Here is a 19,525-nt window from a genome sequence, read left to right as displayed (position 1 = left end):
TAAAAGTATTGGCAAGGAAACCGATGTTTTTTGCAATTAAGAAAAGGATGTTGGCATAAAAGATTCATGAGGCATGGAAAGAAAAAATATTGTTCGCTGTATTGGAGGATTCGTGTATTGGCAATCATATAGCATTATTCCTCTATAGAATGAAATAAATCAAATGGACGAGGAATGCGATAAAATGATAAAAGAAAACTGGAACATGAAACGTGAAAAAATAAAAAAATAAAAAAAAAAGTATTTAATTAAACGGAATAAAAAATTTTTATTCTCTTCATTCTGGATGTAATATAATGTACGTAACGATAGATAATAAGTCGTTCCTTTCGATATGCAAGTGTTGCCTTGCTGCGTAATATCGATATCATTATGTTAACCACGTAGGGCGTTTGGACGAACTCAATTAAATCACAATCGATCAAAATCATTTTAATATTACAATCAGTCCACATTCGTTTTAGCGTCAATTTTTCTATCGACATAAACAGACATGATTCATAATGAATTTAAACAGATAATTGTTTTCATTAATAAGTAAGTAAATAATTGTTACATTATAATTATAAGAGAAGTAATGATATATAATTGCAAATAACAATTAAACAAGCGTTCGCGATAATTACGCGGCAATTAACAAGTAAGCTGCTTCTATTAGCAATTCATTATTGTTTGTGGTTATACCGTGTTAATCTTAATCATTTTATTTTATCATCTTATCTTTTTTCATATCACAATATATATATATGGTGGTGATCAGCACCATATATATATATATATATTTATGGTGATCAAGGTAATCTGGTGTGGAATGGATAAATGAATCGTTATCACGAGTTATAAGCCGGATCGAGGCATTAAACCATCGTTTATCTCACGAATATTGGATTAATTAAAATTTCCGTAGATTTATCTTGCTCGAATATTATAGCGTAGATCGTAAAGCGACCAACGATCAAATTGCTTAATTTTATTACGCTTAACTGGATGCTGGGAGGCATTCCTGCGATCGGCCGACCGAGTCGAGGATCCCAATTACCGATAGTTGCAGATCTTGCAACTTAATCAAATTCAATGGAAAAATAGAGCTGGGGTCTACCCTTTCTATGGGTTGTTGTCGAAGGGATATTACCGTATGCCGGATGGTAATGACCCTCCCTATTGCTCCAACTTTGTTCTCACGTTGGCAGTGCGTAGTTGGCGATAGACCGAAGGGGACGCGTGTGTTTGAAAACGACGAAAAGTCGGCTAGAAGAAAGCTCTCGAAATTACTCTCAGGTATGTGCAACAAATGCTCTCTTCGTTCGAGTCAAACGTTTCCAATCAAAATTCTATCCTATCGAAGATAGACGAATATCAATTTAACCGGGTTTAAACGAATGACGACAATAACTCGATAATTGATCGTCGACGAAAATATTTTTTATTTCCATGTAAATATTTACGCATCTTCGTATTAATCGTGTCTTCCTTTCCCCTTATACGATAAATACGAACAAGAGAAATTGGGCTCCGTTCGAAGCATAGCCAAACGGTTCATTCGACGATTCTGTTATACGTAACGATAAATCGATTTTCTCACGTGTTAAATAATCCGATCATCAGATTTATTGGATAGAATGGAAAAGGTAGCGGAGTTCAAACGCGTGTATATTTCGCTCGGAGCTATACATATACATTTTCCATGAAACGAAAATGCGAAAACGCATCGTTAAATATATCGGTGGCATTGGCAACGTTCTCCGTTGATCCTTTGCCTTCTATTTTTGAACGTGTTCGCGATATACGCTCGCGATTCGTTCGGACAGAAATAGTCGAGAATATTCCATCTGTTGATTAGAAAAAGAAAAAAAAAAAAATTTCAACTTCTCGTTTAATTTAATCGTGCGATAAAAAAATTTTGTCTACATAATCACGCGATTGTGTAAACAATAATGAAGCGTACTCGATAACGGATAGATAATTTTAAACGATCGAGTAAACACAAGATATATAGAATAAGCGAACAACCTGATCCGTACGAGTTGTTTCGTCCCGCCAGTCCCATCAGCTGTAATTCCATTATATCGTCTCGCTTTCGGAATAGTGCACGTGCCCCAAATACAAAATATCCTAATACCACGTCAAGTGCATTTTCATCAATCGGTACAGGCCTTGTGCATCTGGACTGGTCGAAATTGAAGATTGTCACGTATCGAGGACGTAAAGTAGTAGACACCAGGTAGAGGCCAGTAGAGAAGAGAGGATCTAATAATCAAGCAACCGTGCATCAATTCCTTTTTGTTGTTCGCTGCGTTACATTCGCACGCGACATGGTAAGTAGCGAATTCAAACGACATAGGCTACTTTTTCATCATTCGTGTCACGTATCATCGAGGTGTCTCCAAGGTGGCCAAGCGTCTTCTCCATCGCCAACGGGTGACGAGATCATTCAATGGAACAAACGAAACGATGATCTTTTTTCATTTTCAAGATTCAATTATTTGGTGTTATTTATTTTTTGATCGGGGCATCATCGAGTGAATTGGGGGAGGGGAAGAAAAATATTGAGTTTTAAATTTCTTTTGGAAATGGAATCTTTTTATAAATAATGGGGCAGAGTTTTTAATATGAACTCGAAATTAGATTGAAACAATACGATCGAACGTTCGCAATACAAAGTTTAAATAAATGCTAATTTTGCATCGTATGTGTGCCGAGTATATTTTACATATATTTTACATATTTACACACTATATTAGAAGAAACTATTGCGTAGAAAGAAGTGCTGGCTATATATTTTATTTAGCAAGTATCATTACTAGATATGATCTAAATAGAATATTTATGCAAGAAGGAACGGGAAAACATTGTTGAAAACACGGCCACGGTTTGAATGTTATATCCATTATTTCTTTTTTCTTTTTTTCTTTTTTTTCCCCCTTTCCAGCATTGAATTATGCGAATCGGATAAATCTTATAAATTATTATAAAAGAGGAACATATTTCTTTTTTCTTTTTTTACATTCTCTTGGAGAGGAAAGTTATTAATTTTATTATAACGAGCATGATTCGATAATAGCGAAAAATCGTGTAAAGCAGTATAAATTATTTATATAATCTACTATTAATTACTTTATTAATTAATCGTTGTAGCTTGAATCAAATGAACCATATCGTATTGCGAAATAAAAATTATAAATTGCCATTAAACGGTACTAAAATATCTTTCTAACACATATTTTAAATAATTAAATCTTCGCATTTCTCTAAGTCATAATAGGTTTAATTGATACATTTAGATGTCAATTAATGAATTTATTACATAGAATAAATTACATGGTACACGCTTCGATGTTTCAAGGATACCAATACTCGATATTCGAACTCTCATGTGTCATTCGATATATATATATATATATTGTATTCGTTGTATATCAGGTATTCTTTAATTACGAATTCCTTTACGAGAGAATAGACAAATTTCGAATTTGTGAATATAAAAAAATACCGATAATGATTGAGCGGATGAAGGAATAGTTCAAAAAAGAAAAAAAAAAAAAAAGAAAGACAATGTTCAATAACAAAACATCGTAACTTTTTTAAATCGAGTGTTTTATTCTCGAGGTTGTAAACTTACGTATGTACAATTATCGCAATTTTAATGCAAGAGAAGGTATACTTTATTCCGATTGGCTTGCCAGTTACGGATCTGGCACCGCCTCTGCCACTCGTTTGAGAATCATTTATATGTACACGTAATCACGTATCGTGATCTTTTAACGGGCTTGCGATTGTAACAATATATCGTCGATTAACGTTAAAAAATCATTTATCATCGAATCGATCGAAATTCAACGGGGTAGCAACGAGAATAGAATAAGAAGAAACCTATTCTTTCAACCTGCTCTAGTTGCTGTTCACGCTTTTATTTTCATTTTTTTTTTTTTTTTGATCGAAACTTACACAGCTCGGATTGCCTATTCCTTCTAATTAAGGGTACGTTCGATATCCTTCTATCTTTTAAGGAATTTATGTTCCGCGCGCGCGTGCAAAAAAAAAAAAAAAAAAAAAAAGAATCCGATAAAGAATCATCAATCGTGAATAATTGCCTTTACCGGAAACACAATGTTGCCGCGACGACAATAATAATAATCGAAATTAATCATAATCGAATAACCATTCTTTCATTCGATAGTCTCTCCGCGATTTTTCACTTCTCCATATTCTTTTTCCTCTGTCTTCTATCCCAACCCGAGATCACGCAATGCATGCAATTTCTTCCAGTTGTTCCAACTTGTTCCAACTATTATCGTTTAATCTCAGGAGACGTAATGATTTGTAATAAATTTGCTCGTGGGGACGTAGTAGGGCGATGATAAGACGCGATAAAAGAAAGAAAAAAAAGACAAGACGGGAGAGGGGAGGTGTCGTGAAAAAAATTCAGCGCAGCGTGATCACGGAGAAGCCGTGTTCACGGTTTAACACCTTCCACCGAATCCGGTTCGAAAGGATTCCTAGAAGAAACGAACAATTGTTATATTTCATCGACGTATCGCCTCGTCGATACGTCGCCTCGTTTATCAGCTCTCGCGATCAAAGGCTATGGATATCGGTGATTGTATTTGTTTCGCCGACCGTTGCGCAGAGGCTGACAATGTTCATTGGAGATTCTGATCGAAAAAGATCGCCGGACCAGAGGCAGGGTGTCTATGTAGAATCTAGGAAAACGTGTGAAAAATAGGTCAGGAACTCGAGCTGAATTCGATTTTATAAGAATTCTCAAGGGCAAGGAGTGATAATGTTCTTCTTTTTTTTTCTCTCTCTCTTTTTTTTTGCCGGTTTTTTTAATCCACCTTTGCGTCGAAAGAGGATATGGAACGACACTCGATACCCAGGAACTGAAAGCCGACGTCATTGAATGCCACTTAAGGCACGGTTACGGTTCTCTTCGCTGTCCTTCGCGAGTTTAAATCGACGAGAATTCCGTGACCGGTCCTACAGGAGTGCCTTTTCTGTACATTTTAGACGAATTTATTGTAATATTTAGATTAATATCGATATTTTTAAGGCGCATAATTTGCGGGTGAATAACCCCAGCCTCAGAATCCGGTTCACGTTGCTTTATATTAAATATTTTTTTATATGACGAGGAAATAGGTTGCCGTACCAACGCATTCCTCGATTATCTACTTGTACCAGAAAGATTTATTGGTACCTGCCTTTGATATAATACTTTGGTATATAACTGTTGTTTGTCGAGAGAAAAGAACGAAAGGATATAAGGCGCGAATCAACTTTCAGTTTCGAAAGAGGATATCGGAGTCGAACTACATTCGATATCCAGCCGCGCATTGACAATCGACACAAACCCCTCACTTCGCGTTTAAATAGAACGCGATCCTACTCTTTTTTTTTTTTTTTTTACTCGAATAACACGTCAACTCGAATCGATATGTTCGAGAAGATATCGATGATTTTTCGAAAATTTTTAATCGAATTTAATCGTTTTTCAGTGTCGCTAATTCGTTTTGTCGATATACGAATGAAGGAAGTCGATTTAATCGGCAAACATTGACCAATTATTTTCCAATCTTAATCTATTTTTCTGCCCGGCTCCTTATGTACACTGAACTTGAATTAAGCACTTCACGCCCGCTGAAATCGTCACTCGTTCGTCGAGGCAAATACTGAAAGATTTTAAAGTGGAAAGAAAGAAAAAAGAATGGCGGTACTCTTCGTACATGTACGAAATTGTTATATTTCCGTGTCACGTTGCAATATTTGCGGTACGAATAATGGGAAAACGTGACAGTTGTAATATTGTACGCGATTTTATCGTGGAATGGCACGACAGTTTCGAGGATAAGTTAATTAATACCATTCATTCTTATATAGAATCATAACGTGCATCAGGGTCTATCACGGTATACCACTTAGTAATTGGCGCGACACTAATAATTTTCCTCTTTTTTTAGATTTCTATTAAACGTCGATCTCAATGTTATTCTTAAAACGATTTTTCTTTATTTCTTTCTTGTTTCATTTATATTAAATCATATATTAAACAACAATAATATGTATACACGCAATGATATATGATTCTATATACATCGATTGTGCACGATATATACTATACTAGATCTTCTCTCGATACGGCACGATGATAACGATAATCAAGAAACTCAAAAGAAGAACTCACGGGATTAATTATTAACGGGAAGAAATCGCGAAAGATGATCGAATATACGTGTACGAGGTGTTATATAAGATATCCTTTCCAATTTGAAAAAGATGTACATCGATTCCGGTTGCAAAGATTTTGCAACCGGAAATACGAAAATATTGATTGTATCGACGAAAAAAATGCTTCGAATAAGAAGAGGGGATTAAAAACAGGAAATCATGTCGATCGTGTTCTCTCATTAGATCCTGATGTTTTTTTTATCGTAAACATCCTAAACTGTATTCCCGTTTGTCCCTGAACCTGTAAGACTGGCTTTTTTCCGTACTGAGCGTATATAAGAACTGACGACGTCCTATCACAAAGCGCAGTATTAGATTACCACCTCGACGTCAACAACGAACCTCGTGTTATTGACAAACTTCACCGGTGCTTCTATATTCAGTGACCGATTAAATGTAAAATCGTGTCCGTTTCGAGACGATATTATTACTGAAATTTTGGAGAAACCGGTTTCGAGCACGCGTAAGACCGACATTGAATATTCATCATCATGGAAACCGCGTTGTCCACGAATATGGATAATTCTGCTCTTATCGATGTTGGCAAGAGTCAGACCAATTTCGCAAAAAAAATGCCAAAAATGGTCAAGTACACGGTAAGCCCACGATACTTTTCACTTCGAGTTTTGATATTCCAATAAATTTTATTCATACGATGCTTTTTCGTTGCATCTATCTTGATTTGAGGTCATGCATTATTGTGGAAAATGAATTATAAAATTCATTGTTGCGATGTAAAAATAATTAAATATACTGTGAATAATACTATGTACTATTATATATAATTGTACTATATAATTTTACGTATATATGATGAATGATTAAATTATTTAAAAATAATTTCACAAATTAATTGAATTTAGAAGAAAATTTTTAAATTATTCAAGAATACACCATAAAAATAAATCACTTTCGTTTATTATTGTACTTCTTGTATAAAAGTGATCAATTGTTCAGTCTTCAAATATGTTATTCATCGATAACTGTGATAAAACGTTGCATAAATGAGAACACTTCGTAAATATAACAAACATCGTTAATTGTTCTGTGTGAAAGCGTTAATTCAATTCCCGTGGACGCGAAAATAATATAATTGTTATTGTCTTGATTGCATTAAGTTACATTTATTTATGTATGCATTGTTGCACCATATTTTGTTATTCAGAATTCGTGCAATCAGATGTGCCACTTTGTCTAAGCAATGATCCAAATACCAACTAGATTAATCATTTACTTAAATTTTATGATGACTTAATAAAACCACGAAGATAAGTTTAAAATAACATATTTGCGTATATTTCGTAATTTTTGTTATTTTCTTATCTGTTTTAGCTTGCGGATTCAGCGGACGACGAAAGAATTGGTATGGATTATCATATTCAAATAATCACCAAAGATGATAAGCTTAGAATACTTAAATTTCTCAGAAGGTTCTTCTTCAGAGACGAACCGCTTAATCATTCGATTGAATTAATACCAGAAAGCGAGGATAGCACTTGTCTCGAATTGGAAGAATATTGTAGCATGTCTTCCCTTGAAAATAATCTCAGTCTTATGGCAGTCTCAACGAACGGTGCTATAGTAGGTGTTATATTAAATGGTAAGACTTTGATCTATGTGTATCAAAGATTAACTAATGTTTTCACTATTCATTGAACTATTTACGCGAAAGCTGTTGGAACTACGATTGTGTTTACGCAGATATGTATATCTGGGTTAACAACACGATCGCATAACAAGAATGTTCAGTGGAAAACAATGATAAGTTAAAAAGTTCTATGAATATAAAATGACGACGAATCGAATGTGATAAATATTTTTCAAGTTTATACATTAAAAAATAAATTTAAGATAATATAATAAGTAGAATAAGTAGATTAAAATAATAATCATTTAAAATATGATATATAAATATAATACAAAAAATATTTTATTTCGTAATTACATATAGAATATAGGCTGGCTCATTGAATGATTTTGATGTATAGTTATGATTTAAAACTATTTCGAATAACAAGATTTAAATTTAATTTATTTATCCTTGACTTATCCTAAATCTAATTCAAATTTATTTCAAATTTTGAAATATGAATGATGAAAATATTTTTGCAAATATCTTTAAAATTAAGATCGAACGATATATAACTTATATATACATATAGTATCAATGTTAATCAAGATGTTGATCTTTATAATATGTTTCAAGGAAATTAATGAGATATCTCCTATTCTAAATAATTATCATCATATCCTGTTTGAAAACTAGTATCATTAAGAAATTTATTCTTATCTTTACGTAGATTATTAATAAAAATATTAATAAAAATTATAGACAATTATAGTATTTGTAAGAAAATATTTTTTATCAAAGCTAATTAAACATTTAATCAAAAATTACTATATTACATGTTTTCTTGCTGTGTTTGTATTTAAATATAAATTATATCAAATTAATTATAATTTATAATAATAAATATATAATATAAAATATTAAAAATATAATATATAAATATTAAAAAATAATAAAATATAATAAAATATTAAAAAATAATCATATAAAAAATTAAAAAAAAAAAAAAATCGAAGAGAGGAAGACACACCTATCGCATAAAACGGTACTACATATTTAACGTTACATAAATTGTTGTGAGTATACTGAGTAAGCGTGTGACTATTAAACGTTATCGATTGTCACAATCACAGTAATTACGTTATTTTATCGACAGATCTAGTTAATCACATATTCAAACAAATCAAGTTCAAAAATTCACCTGTCAAGTTACAATACAGAATTCTTATTTTATCGATATTGTATATTTTTTATCGAAAAATTATTAAGATTATAAGAATTTGAAATATCATCAATATAATATCAAATATCAATCAAATATTAAAGCAAAATATTTGACTATATAATTATTATTAATAATATTTAACTTATCATTAACATATTAAAACAAATTTCATTCATTAAAACCTTCATTAAAATTCATACATATATATATATATATATATATATGTACATTTAATTATTATATTAATTAATTGATAAATATATATTTTAATGTTTATATAATTATTAATTGATATATTTATTTAAATACAGGAAAAATGGATCCTCCGAGTGACGAAGAACCAGAATATATAACTACATGTGAAAATGCAAAATTCAAAAAAATTTTAAGATTATTAAATTACGTAGATCGAAATGTAAATCGCGATGGAAAATTTCGGGGATTAAATATTTTGGAAATCAGAATAATGTCTGTAGATTCAAATTGGCGCGGTAAAGGGGTTGCCAAAGCGCTTGTAGAAAAAACACTGTAAGTTTTGTTTTCTTCATTAATGAAATATACATGAATGAAGTAAAATGAATCACAGTTATATCAATTTATATGTATATGTATGCATACATATGTTTTAATGAAATTGAATGCTTATGTTATTGAAATATTCTATATTAGGTTGAAATTAATTATATATGAATATTTCATAAAAATATTTTTTTTATAGTGAAATTGGAAAAGAAAAAGGCTTGCAAATTTGTCGTGTCGATTGTTCATCTTATTTTTCTGGAAAACTTTGCGCACGACTTGGTTTTGAACAAATATATGAACTTAATTATGCAGACTATGTAGATGAAGATGGTAATCCTATTTTTTCTCCAGCATTTCCACATACAGCAATTGTTACGTACATTAAGAAATTATAAACACGATAGACATAGAATCAAAAGTACCTGTTTATAGAGAATTGAAAATGATTTTAAAAAACGCACTTTTACATTTACATTTTATTTTTCTTTTTCGAATTTACGAAAATGTTGTACAGTTATTATTTTTCTAATGTTTCTTTAATTTATTTATTACTTTTGTACGAATTAAAATGTAATATGATTATAACACAATTACAATTTGTTCGTGACATTATAATAATGAATCGTGCCAAAATGCTAGCAATAATATTTTAATATATAACGCGCACGTTAATAAATATGATCGCATTAAACTATAAATGAATATTGCATTATTATAAACGTAAATAGATATATGAGTTACACGTTTTTTGCTTTGTTGAATATTTATAAAATATACATGAATTTGTTATTATTCTATGTAATAAATTTATACACGAAAATAAAGATAGCATGATTTATATATAAATAATTTGGAATATTTTCAATTTTTTAAATAAAAGTTTTATTAGTATAATAAAATATAATAGAATAATAGATACTTAAAATTAAGATTCTAAACATAGAATCTTATAAAGAAAAATAATAAATTTGTTTTATAATATATATATTAATTTCTTTTTATATATATATTTTTTAAATTATTTACATTTAAAACTATTCTATTTAAAAAAATGACATTTTCTAATTTGTACACATAACATATTTTTCATATATTTTTGCATTGCAAATATATTTCTATAAAAACAAATACAAATATATTTCTATAAAAAATAGCTTTTAAAATTTTACTACAATAAAATATAAGTAAATACATTTGGATCATGTATTATGGATCATCTACGGATATATTATAGTTTTTAATCAATTTATCAAAAATTTGTACTTTTTCTTCAAATGTTTTATTTTCAAATATTTTCATATTTTGTTCATGTTCCATTTGAATTTCAGCACTTTTTTGTAATGCTGTATTTTTATTATGATCCGACCATGAAATAACACGAATTATTTGAAAAAATATTCCTATAATTACAAGAAATATACAAAAGATAGTTGTCTTTTTTTTCTTTTTTTCATAAATTTCTTTTTCATCTGCTGAATAATATGTGTTATATGCATGATAATATTGATTATTCATGGATCTGAAAATATATTTTATATATAATATAAATGTAATTATAATAATTTTGTCAAATAATCATTGAAAAGAAATGTTAAAAAATATACCTAGTGTTTTGATAAAAATTGTTTGTATGAATATTATTAGATTTTAAGTCAATATCATAAATATGTTTACTTTGTTCATTACTTAAAATATTATATGCTTCATTTAATTTTACAAAATCATTATGATTTCCAGTATTATTATTATCAGGATGCATCTAAAAAATATTGAAAATATATTGAAAATAAAACAATTTTTGGTTTGGAAATATTTTGTAAATATTTATAAGAATAAAAGAATAAGCTCACTTGTTTTGATAATTTAATATAGGCATCTCTTATTTCTTTTTGAGATGCATTTGGAGATATTTGCAATTCTTCGTAATAAGTACATTTACATCTTTAATAAATACACTAATAATTAATTTATATAATTTAACTGATATATATATATTTAAATATAATATTTTAAAATTCTAACCTTTGTTGATTATATTTTCTACAGAAAACACGAATTAATATAGGTATTTCAATTTTGTACATACGATAAATTTTATCCATCTTTTTTAAATATTTCGCACATATAATTTAAGATTAATTTAACATGTCACATATTAAACACTATTATGATTTTGTACTGCAATAAAACTGACATTGTAATGACATATGTTATATACATATCATACATATATATATATATTTTGAATTATGCCAATCTTAAAATTATATAAAAATTATAACTAGAATTTTATAAATTTTAATTCAAAATTTTTTACATAAATTTAAGAAAAAATAGAAAAACATAGTTATATAAAAATTATTATTCTATCTTTTAATTTTTTGTTGTATGATATAATAACAATTAATTTTATCATGTTTTTTTTTCAAAATTATCAATTCATAATGATATATTTCGATATTGAAATTCGTACTAAAATCTATTTCATATTCAAATTTTTTTTTAATTTTAAAATGAAAATTAAAAAAGTAACTATAAAAGTCATGAATTAAATATTTATTAAAAACCAAACTCAGATTTTATAATATAATAACAATTCTCATTTGTGTTTGGTACAGTATAAAATATATTACAATATGTATACAAGAAACATCCTTAATTATATATATAAGATAGGCCTCAAGCCCAGCTCGATGTCTATGCATTTCAGGCTTATCATATGTAATTTATGCAATATTTGTTATGCGTTTTGTATAAGCTCTAATATTATCAAAAAATTATTACATATATGTAATTTATATTGCATATTTTATGTACAAGTTGTACGTTACAATGAACAATAATGCAAGCCCTTATTAAAAAATATGAGATTAAATAATGATGTAAATATTTTGTTCATATTGTAAAAATTGACATATTATAGATATAGATTTTATTTAAATATTGGCTTGTCATTATAAATAATACTTCAAGAATCAAGTGCATTGGCACAAATAACTTTTGTCTATATTGCATATCAATTGAATCTATTTTATACATTTTATATAAATGCATTAGGTAAAAAACATACATTCAGTTTGCTAAAGATTCGCAATTTAATATGTTAATATAATCACATTCTAATAAAATCTCTTATTAAAATAACGATTAAAATTTTTAACTTCAATCAAAATATATAAAAATTTTTATAATTATATCGCTTTGTTTTTATTTTTATTTTTAATGTTTTTAAATGTTTATATTACTAGTTTAATTTGTAAGAAGATCGTAAACTTATTCAAAATTTTCTATAATATTTGTTACGAATATTTATGTACGGTCTTCTTAAAATTCAACATACACATATGTATGTGCATATAGGCAATAATAGAATAACTCGCTTTTTGTCTCACGATTCATAATAGTTTATGAAAATTAAATTTGTCACTTATTAGTAGTAAAATATATATATATATATACGTGTTATGAAGTTTTTACTGTTTTTAACAATTGAAATATGAAGGCAAGTTATTTCTTTTTCGAGCAATCTGAATGTTTTCAAGATCACTACAAATTTAGAGTATATCTTTATTCATTTTTATTTTCTCGCAAAGGGACGTTTGAATATTTTGGAAAATCTACAGCATCTACTGGATTTTTAACTTTAAAACTAGGAAATAATCCTGTCATACTAGTTCTAATATTATATCCTTTAGAGTAACCATCCCAATGATTTCCAAGAACTTCAATTAAATCTCCTACTTTTAATTCGATTTCACCATCCTTTCTTGGTTTATGATCTAAAATAACTTGATGAGGATGTGAATTTTGACCTCCATAATAGTAAATATCATCCAATGACGCAAAACGATTATAAGCATCTGGATAATATGTTTGCATTAATTCATATGCTACGCGGCATACTTGAGAACTGAATGTACACACCAAATAATCACATTCGGATAAAAGATGTATATCAATAATTATTCCTTGTAAAGAAGAATCTGAATATCGCTTTGCAACTGAAGCTGTTTCTGCTATTTCTGGATCTGCTATTATTTCATAATTAGAATAACGATTTCTCGCTGTTGTAATTACCTTCGGATCATCGCTTGCTAAAAAAACTCTTTTCACTTCTGGTTTCGTTTCAAGTTCATCAAAATATTGATCAACTTTAATCATATATTCATCTATATCGTGATAAGCAGCTTCAGTGCCAACTTTATCAGTTCTACGTACATGGATTCCAACAATAGGTTTCTTGAAACCAAGCCTTTCCTTGGCATCATCTAATGTTTTTTTTACATGTTCTTGAGGTCGCATTAAATATTTCAAAACTTGACCTACCCACCATACTAGGGGATGGCCATGAAGTTTCTCTAATCTTGATGCTAAATCAGCTGGTACACTTGGTGGTTGATATCTTGGTTTTGGATAAACATTATCTACAATTGGCAAGGAGATGACTTGTTTAGAAGAGTCACCAGGCCAATTAGCGTGTGATGCTCCATTTGTAGATAGACATGTATCACTAAGTGGTTTAAAAACTGATTCCCAACCATCTTTATGATACCGCCAACCTTTAGATCTAATTATTAAAGTTCTTTCTGTGCCATAAGCAACCAAAAAGCAATATGTAATATGATGAATCTAAAATATATAATTTATTATATATTTAAATTTAATTTATTTATATTTAATTTATTCGTAATATTTTATATTATATATATGTTTATATTATATATTATATACATTATTTACCTGACAACCAAATCCACAACCTTTATTTAAACTGCAAATTAATTTTCTTGCTTTATTACAATCACTAGGATTTTGTAAATATTTGAATCTTCTTTGTACAAGATCAGATAATTCTTTTGTTTCTTTTTTACGCCATTCATCATAACCATCTGCTTTTGTTAATCTATCAATATCTATTATAAGGGATTTTTTATGATCCCAAGTATTTTTTAATGTATCCTGTATTCTTTTTTCTCTTTGATCATAACTAAGTTTATCAATACCTTTTCTAAATTTGCTTAATTCTGCATTAATATAATACCTATTTAAGCATTATTATATTATATATAACATTTCCATTTTTTTTATATAAAATAATAAAATATATTTCAATTTATATAATAATTAAATTATATTTACCACATTTCTTGAACATTATTTCTTATTCTTCGTCTTAATTCTTCATATTCAGAAGAAGGAATACTATGCTTTACATTATCTTGATGATCCAACAAATCTTCATAAATAGAAACTTTTTCAAGTTTTTCTTGTATTGAACCTAAATGATCTCCTTGAATAGACTTTGATCTTTCTCTGGAAATTATGTTATCCTGTACAACCAAAAGATCACAATGCTCTTTGTTTTAAACTTCAAATAAATCTGTCTATTTTTATAATTTTTATTATAAACTTACCCTAAAACTATATTTTTTAATGCTTCATTTTGTCTTTTAAGAATTTCAAAATCATTAACCATTTGGGCTAAACGTTGAGCATTTTCTTTATTTGTAGGACTTTCATTATTATATGATAAATTATTAGTTTTAAAGATATGTGATACTGATATTATTAATATCAAAAGCCATGTAGCTAATAATGCTAATCCTACTTTTCCTAACCAACCAGGTCTTCCTGACCAAAATGTTGCCATTTTATATTGTAATAATAGAATTATGACATTTAATCAATTGCATTACTTCATCTATAAATGTAAAATTATCATTCCTTTAATAAAAAATTTCATGATACAGCAATTGTTATATAACAAATATAAAATATTACATTGTAGCATAATATTCTTTAATATATAAAAGATTTACTTAAATTTTTTTATTAAGCAATTAAGAAATAGATATTATAGATATAATAACAATGCAAATTACTTTTAATAAAGTCACTTTAATAAAAAATTATGTATGTATAATTGTGGCACATAGATTGAAGTTAAAAAAAAAATGAAACATACATACAAATATAACATAGTACAAAAAATATTATAAAATTATTAAAAGTTAATATTAACATATACAAATAATATTATTACGAATTAAATAAAAATCAATCTTACCGAATACTTTCACATCTTTATAAAAATATTTGAAACATGGAATAAGAAACATTTGTCATTATTAAAGTAATCATAGGAACAAATTCTTTAGATTAAATTTGCTTTCATATGCGGTTACAATCATTAAACACTGTTTCATGTGGCAAGCCTCAACAACATGAGTTATAATCTATATATATTATGAGGAGTTTGCACTGAAATCAAGTCAGGAATTTTAACCAATAACTAGGTTTTATAATTTTAGAATATAATTTTCATGAATAAAATTAATATTATAGTTATTTTTTCATTTAATAAATTATTTTTATAAGATGTACAAAATTTATTATTAACAATATTTCATATATATTTTCACATTTTCAAAAATAGATAATTGTATTCTGATTTGAAAAATTAATGATATAAAATATTTGAAAAATTATGGCATAAAATATTACAAATGCAAATAACTTAGTAATGAAATAAGTTTAGAATGTGAATGTTATGTTAGATGGCGGTAAAAATGGTACGTTTAATTTTAGTATGAAACACTGCAATCTATTTATTTCATGCATAATTTTATAGTTAACCTAAAATCTTGACATTTTAAGTACGGCATTGTGTAAATGTGAATGGACGATTAACGCCAAACAAAGTCCACAAACTTTTGTTTAAACGTTATTTTAAAGTTATTAACAAATTGATTATTAAGGTGAAAACAAAAATTAAATTAAAAAGTAACGGGTAGGAAAAGCATAAAATTGACAGAAATAACAGTATTGGGTTATATCGTGTCGCGGTATTTCTAAACGCGGGTTGGTTCTTTACCCTCCCCTCCCCTCCTATCTTGTGAATCCCTTCCGAAAATCGCGCAGCATCCTTGCGCGCGAAACACGCGTATGCCGGTGGACGCACATTGTGTGCCTGTACTTCGATGTACATACTTGTGTATAGTGTATTTTAAGCTTTAGTTTTACGGGATGTATGTGTGAAAAAACGAATCGTATATAATAATCGTAAAAAGATTAAATAGTATAAAAAGAAACGAAAGTTATTTGTCAATTGATTGTGAGTATAGTCATCACAGTTAGACGTGAAACTTGTACGTACATAAATCGAAAAAAGAACATTATCATTATACTTGCCATTGGTTTGGGGAAAAGAATTTGTAGTATTAACGACAATACAAAGAATATAATTTTGTGAATCTTTCGCTTCCTCCCCTCTACTTTCCTACCCCTAATTCCCTCTCGCCCGTTGATGAACAAGCAGTTGTCGTTTTTTGCATGTTTCACTTTTTTTCTCCGGCATCCCTTCAGTTTCGTTCATCCGTCGCAGAAACGGTTGTGCCGTTTAATAAAACTCGAGAAGTCGTATAGTCTAAGTTAAGTCCATTCGACAATTCTCTTTGTGTTCTTGTTTTCCGTGTCCGACAGTGTTGTCAAAATTCCGGCAGCACCGTTGTCTCAGCTGCCATTGCTGTACTGTCTGGCGTTCAATCGTAGCTTCATAAATACGATTCTCTAGTGATTATTCTCGTTATCATCATCTTTCTCATCGTTGTGAAAATAATGAAGATATCACATTGTTAAGAATTACACGTAGAACATGCTCGCAGAACAGACATAGCGGATGATTCTACCTTCAGCTCCAGACGCCGGTTCTGAGTGAGCTAACCTTCACAAAGTGAGGGTACTCTTATCTGTTTGATCATCGTTCATCGAGCCTGAAGCAGTGCTACAAATTGATGACAGAACGATGAAGTGGCTCGGTGCGAGTAGCGCTGGTGCTGCGGGTGAACCGGCACCTTCTATGCAATTACACCACCCTTCCGCAAATGGACATATACCTACGGTATGCACCTATTTTAATTTTTTTTTGTATTTTTCTATCATATAATTAATATATATCGTAAACCATTTTAATATAACAATATTTTATTCGTCAATCAAAAATGTCATAACCTATCATTTTGTGTTTTTTATAACATCATTTTATATTTTGTAAAATATTTCATTTTATATGATAATATAAAAATTGATTATTCTATTTATTTCATTTTTATTTATTATATCACTAGTTATGCAAGAATTTCTATTCTATTGTTGAAAGATAGGAAAAAGATTTTTTATTGTACATATGCATGAGTATTGCATATGCTTATGCTTTGTTTGATCCATCATGGCAGATTGTTCTATAGAAATGAAGATGTTTTGGTTGCATTAATCAATTTATTTACTCTAGTGAAATAAGAAATAATCTTGTATATACTACTAATTTCTTTGTATTGTATAAATTTAATAATTTTATTATATATATCTTAATATCAAAAATTTTTTTTGTTCCTAATATTTTTTAATTAAATATAAATAATATATATATATATCTATATCTATATTTAAAAGAATATCATAATAAATTAAACAATAATATATTTTATTTTATATACATTAATTTTTAATTTTTTTATAATGAAAGCTTGAATGAATTTACTATAATATTATATTTATTATAATTTATTATAATATTTCTTATTTGTACATAAACTAATAAGTAATGATTATAATTTTTTTAGAGTATTATATCTTATCTAAAAGAATGTATTAATTAAAATCTGATAAATATGAATTTTATATATAAAAATTATTATTAATCAATTATATAAATATCAATTTAATATAAATATAATAATAATAATAATAAAAATGAAAATAATTTTTTATTAACAGGATGCAGAGCAATGTGGTCAAGTAATGGCTGGTGGTGACAGTATGCGTATACAACCTGGTCAAACGCATCAAATAGGTGTGAATAGAACTCAAGATGATGCTATGGTGGGTTATGTATTTCAACGACCAACAGAAGCAGAATTTAATGCTCAATCTTCAACATTTCAAACGAAACAAGCACCTCGTGCTTGGGCTCTTGCAGATGATGCTATTATTGATAATGTAAGTAAACTCAACATTTAAAATCAAAATATATTACATGTAAACAACATATGCAACATATAGATACACAATTGTTTAAAGAAATTATTAAATTTGTATTTCAATACTTTGAAAGACAAGTAAACAATAAATAAATAATTTTATAGATATAAAATATCTATATATTATAGATATAAAATAAATATATAATTTTATAAATAAATATATAATTTTATAGATAAATATATAATTTTATAAATAAATATATAATTTTATAGATAAATATATAATTTTATAAATAAATATATAATTTTATAGATAAATATATAATTTTATAGATAAATACATATCTATTTTTTTATTTAATTGTTTAAATAATTTTTAGAATCCAGAAAAATGGAAATATCCCATTACTAAACTGAGCGTACCACAACAGAATCAACCTCAACAATTGGGTCTACAAACTATGAATAATGTTCATCTACCTTATGAAATTCATCCAATGCAACTTAAAGTAAGTTATATATTTCTTAATATTATTATTAATAGAACAAATTTTATTTTTTATTTTGAAATTTGGAAACTAATAGTGATATTTTTTATGCCGCACAGAGTGGAGCACCAGGAACCGAACATTTAGTTTATCTTAATAATCAAATGACAGCACAACAACAAGTTGCTCTCTTTCATCATCAACAGCAACAACAACAGCAACAATTCAGAAATGGCCAGGTAAGCATATTTTTTATGAATACTTGTAATAATAGTAAAGAATTATAAAAAGACTTGAAAATGAATCTGTTGAATTCTAATTTTTTTTAAATGAATATAAATTATTTTCATTAAATTATTAATAAATTAAATAATATATATAAATATAATATATACAATGCATTTGCATTGAAATGTGCAATTTTTTCTTACTTTATTCTATTGATAATTATTTTCCCATTATATATTTAGCTCAAATTCAATAAAATTTAAATAATATATAAAATTTTAATATA

At 27.9% G+C, this 19,525-nt stretch overlaps 4 protein-coding genes and 1 long non-coding RNA gene across 8 annotated transcripts in view; 2 read left to right on the top strand and 3 right to left on the bottom strand.

Annotated features, from left to right (window-relative positions):
- Nucleotides 1-1,633: 1,633 nt before the first annotated feature.
- LOC147656086 (uncharacterized) lies at nucleotides 1,634-2,403 on the bottom strand. Its single transcript, XR_015295059.1, has 2 exons — nucleotides 2,011-2,403; nucleotides 1,634-1,829 (listed from the first exon to the last, which is right to left on the bottom strand). It is a non-coding gene; the product is annotated as an uncharacterized LOC147656086 (long non-coding RNA).
- On the top strand, nucleotides 1,954-10,388 carry LOC100863080 (arylalkylamine N-acetyltransferase 1). Of its 2 annotated transcripts, none has more exons than XM_012493449.3 (4): nucleotides 1,954-2,315; nucleotides 7,558-7,825; nucleotides 9,332-9,548; nucleotides 9,739-10,388. In XM_012493449.3, exons 1-4 carry the CDS (start codon nucleotides 2,313-2,315, stop codon nucleotides 9,935-9,937), a joined length of 687 nt encoding a protein of 228 aa, XP_012348903.1. In that variant the 5' UTR covers nucleotides 1,954-2,312; the 3' UTR covers nucleotides 9,938-10,388. The 2 variants fall into 2 exon arrangements, with proteins under 2 accessions (XP_012348903.1, XP_003698534.1); XM_003698486.4 differs by lacking the exon at nucleotides 1,954-2,315 and adding an exon at nucleotides 6,525-6,821.
- Nucleotides 10,389-10,624: 236 nt separating this feature from the next.
- Nucleotides 10,625-12,046, bottom strand: LOC105736857 (uncharacterized). The gene is made up of 4 exons (XM_086917117.1): nucleotides 11,565-12,046; nucleotides 11,393-11,483; nucleotides 11,147-11,301; nucleotides 10,625-11,061 (listed from the first exon to the last, which is right to left on the bottom strand). The coding sequence occupies exons 1-4, from the start codon at nucleotides 11,642-11,644 to the stop codon at nucleotides 10,749-10,751; spliced, it is 639 nt and encodes a 212-aa protein (XP_086773243.1). The 5' UTR covers nucleotides 11,645-12,046; the 3' UTR covers nucleotides 10,625-10,748.
- Nucleotides 12,047-12,083: 37 nt separating this feature from the next.
- FucT6 (alpha-(1,6)-fucosyltransferase 8) lies at nucleotides 12,084-15,802 on the bottom strand. The gene is made up of 5 exons (XM_003698480.4): nucleotides 15,610-15,802; nucleotides 14,957-15,243; nucleotides 14,682-14,855; nucleotides 14,283-14,583; nucleotides 12,084-14,171 (listed from the first exon to the last, which is right to left on the bottom strand). Exons 2-5 carry the CDS (start codon nucleotides 15,190-15,192, stop codon nucleotides 13,110-13,112), a joined length of 1,773 nt encoding a protein of 590 aa, XP_003698528.1. The 5' UTR covers nucleotides 15,193-15,243; nucleotides 15,610-15,802; the 3' UTR covers nucleotides 12,084-13,109.
- Nucleotides 15,803-16,157: 355 nt separating this feature from the next.
- Nucleotides 16,158-19,525, top strand: part of pum (pumilio) — a 63,177-nt gene continuing 59,809 nt past the window's right edge. For 2 of the 3 annotated variants that reach the window (XM_086917112.1, XM_031919817.2), the window contains exons 1-4: nucleotides 16,158-17,442; nucleotides 18,318-18,539; nucleotides 18,904-19,032; nucleotides 19,131-19,250. In XM_086917112.1, coding sequence (XP_086773238.1) covers nucleotides 17,347-17,442; nucleotides 18,318-18,539; nucleotides 18,904-19,032; nucleotides 19,131-19,250 — 567 coding nt within the window. In that variant the 5' untranslated portion in view covers nucleotides 16,158-17,346. The remainder of the gene's footprint in view (nucleotides 17,443-18,317; nucleotides 18,540-18,903; nucleotides 19,033-19,130; nucleotides 19,251-19,525) is intronic. The other variant, XM_086917116.1, reaches the window with a different exon arrangement.

Source organism: Apis florea, unplaced genomic scaffold (genome assembly GCF_048593485.1).
Source record: "Apis florea isolate Af1SG1 unplaced genomic scaffold, ASM4859348v1 contig_3813_pilon, whole genome shotgun sequence".
NCBI lineage: Eukaryota > Metazoa > Arthropoda > Insecta > Hymenoptera > Apidae > Apis > Apis florea.
Note: the sequence above shows the minus strand (reverse complement) of the source record. Positions and strands in the feature narration are given on the sequence as shown.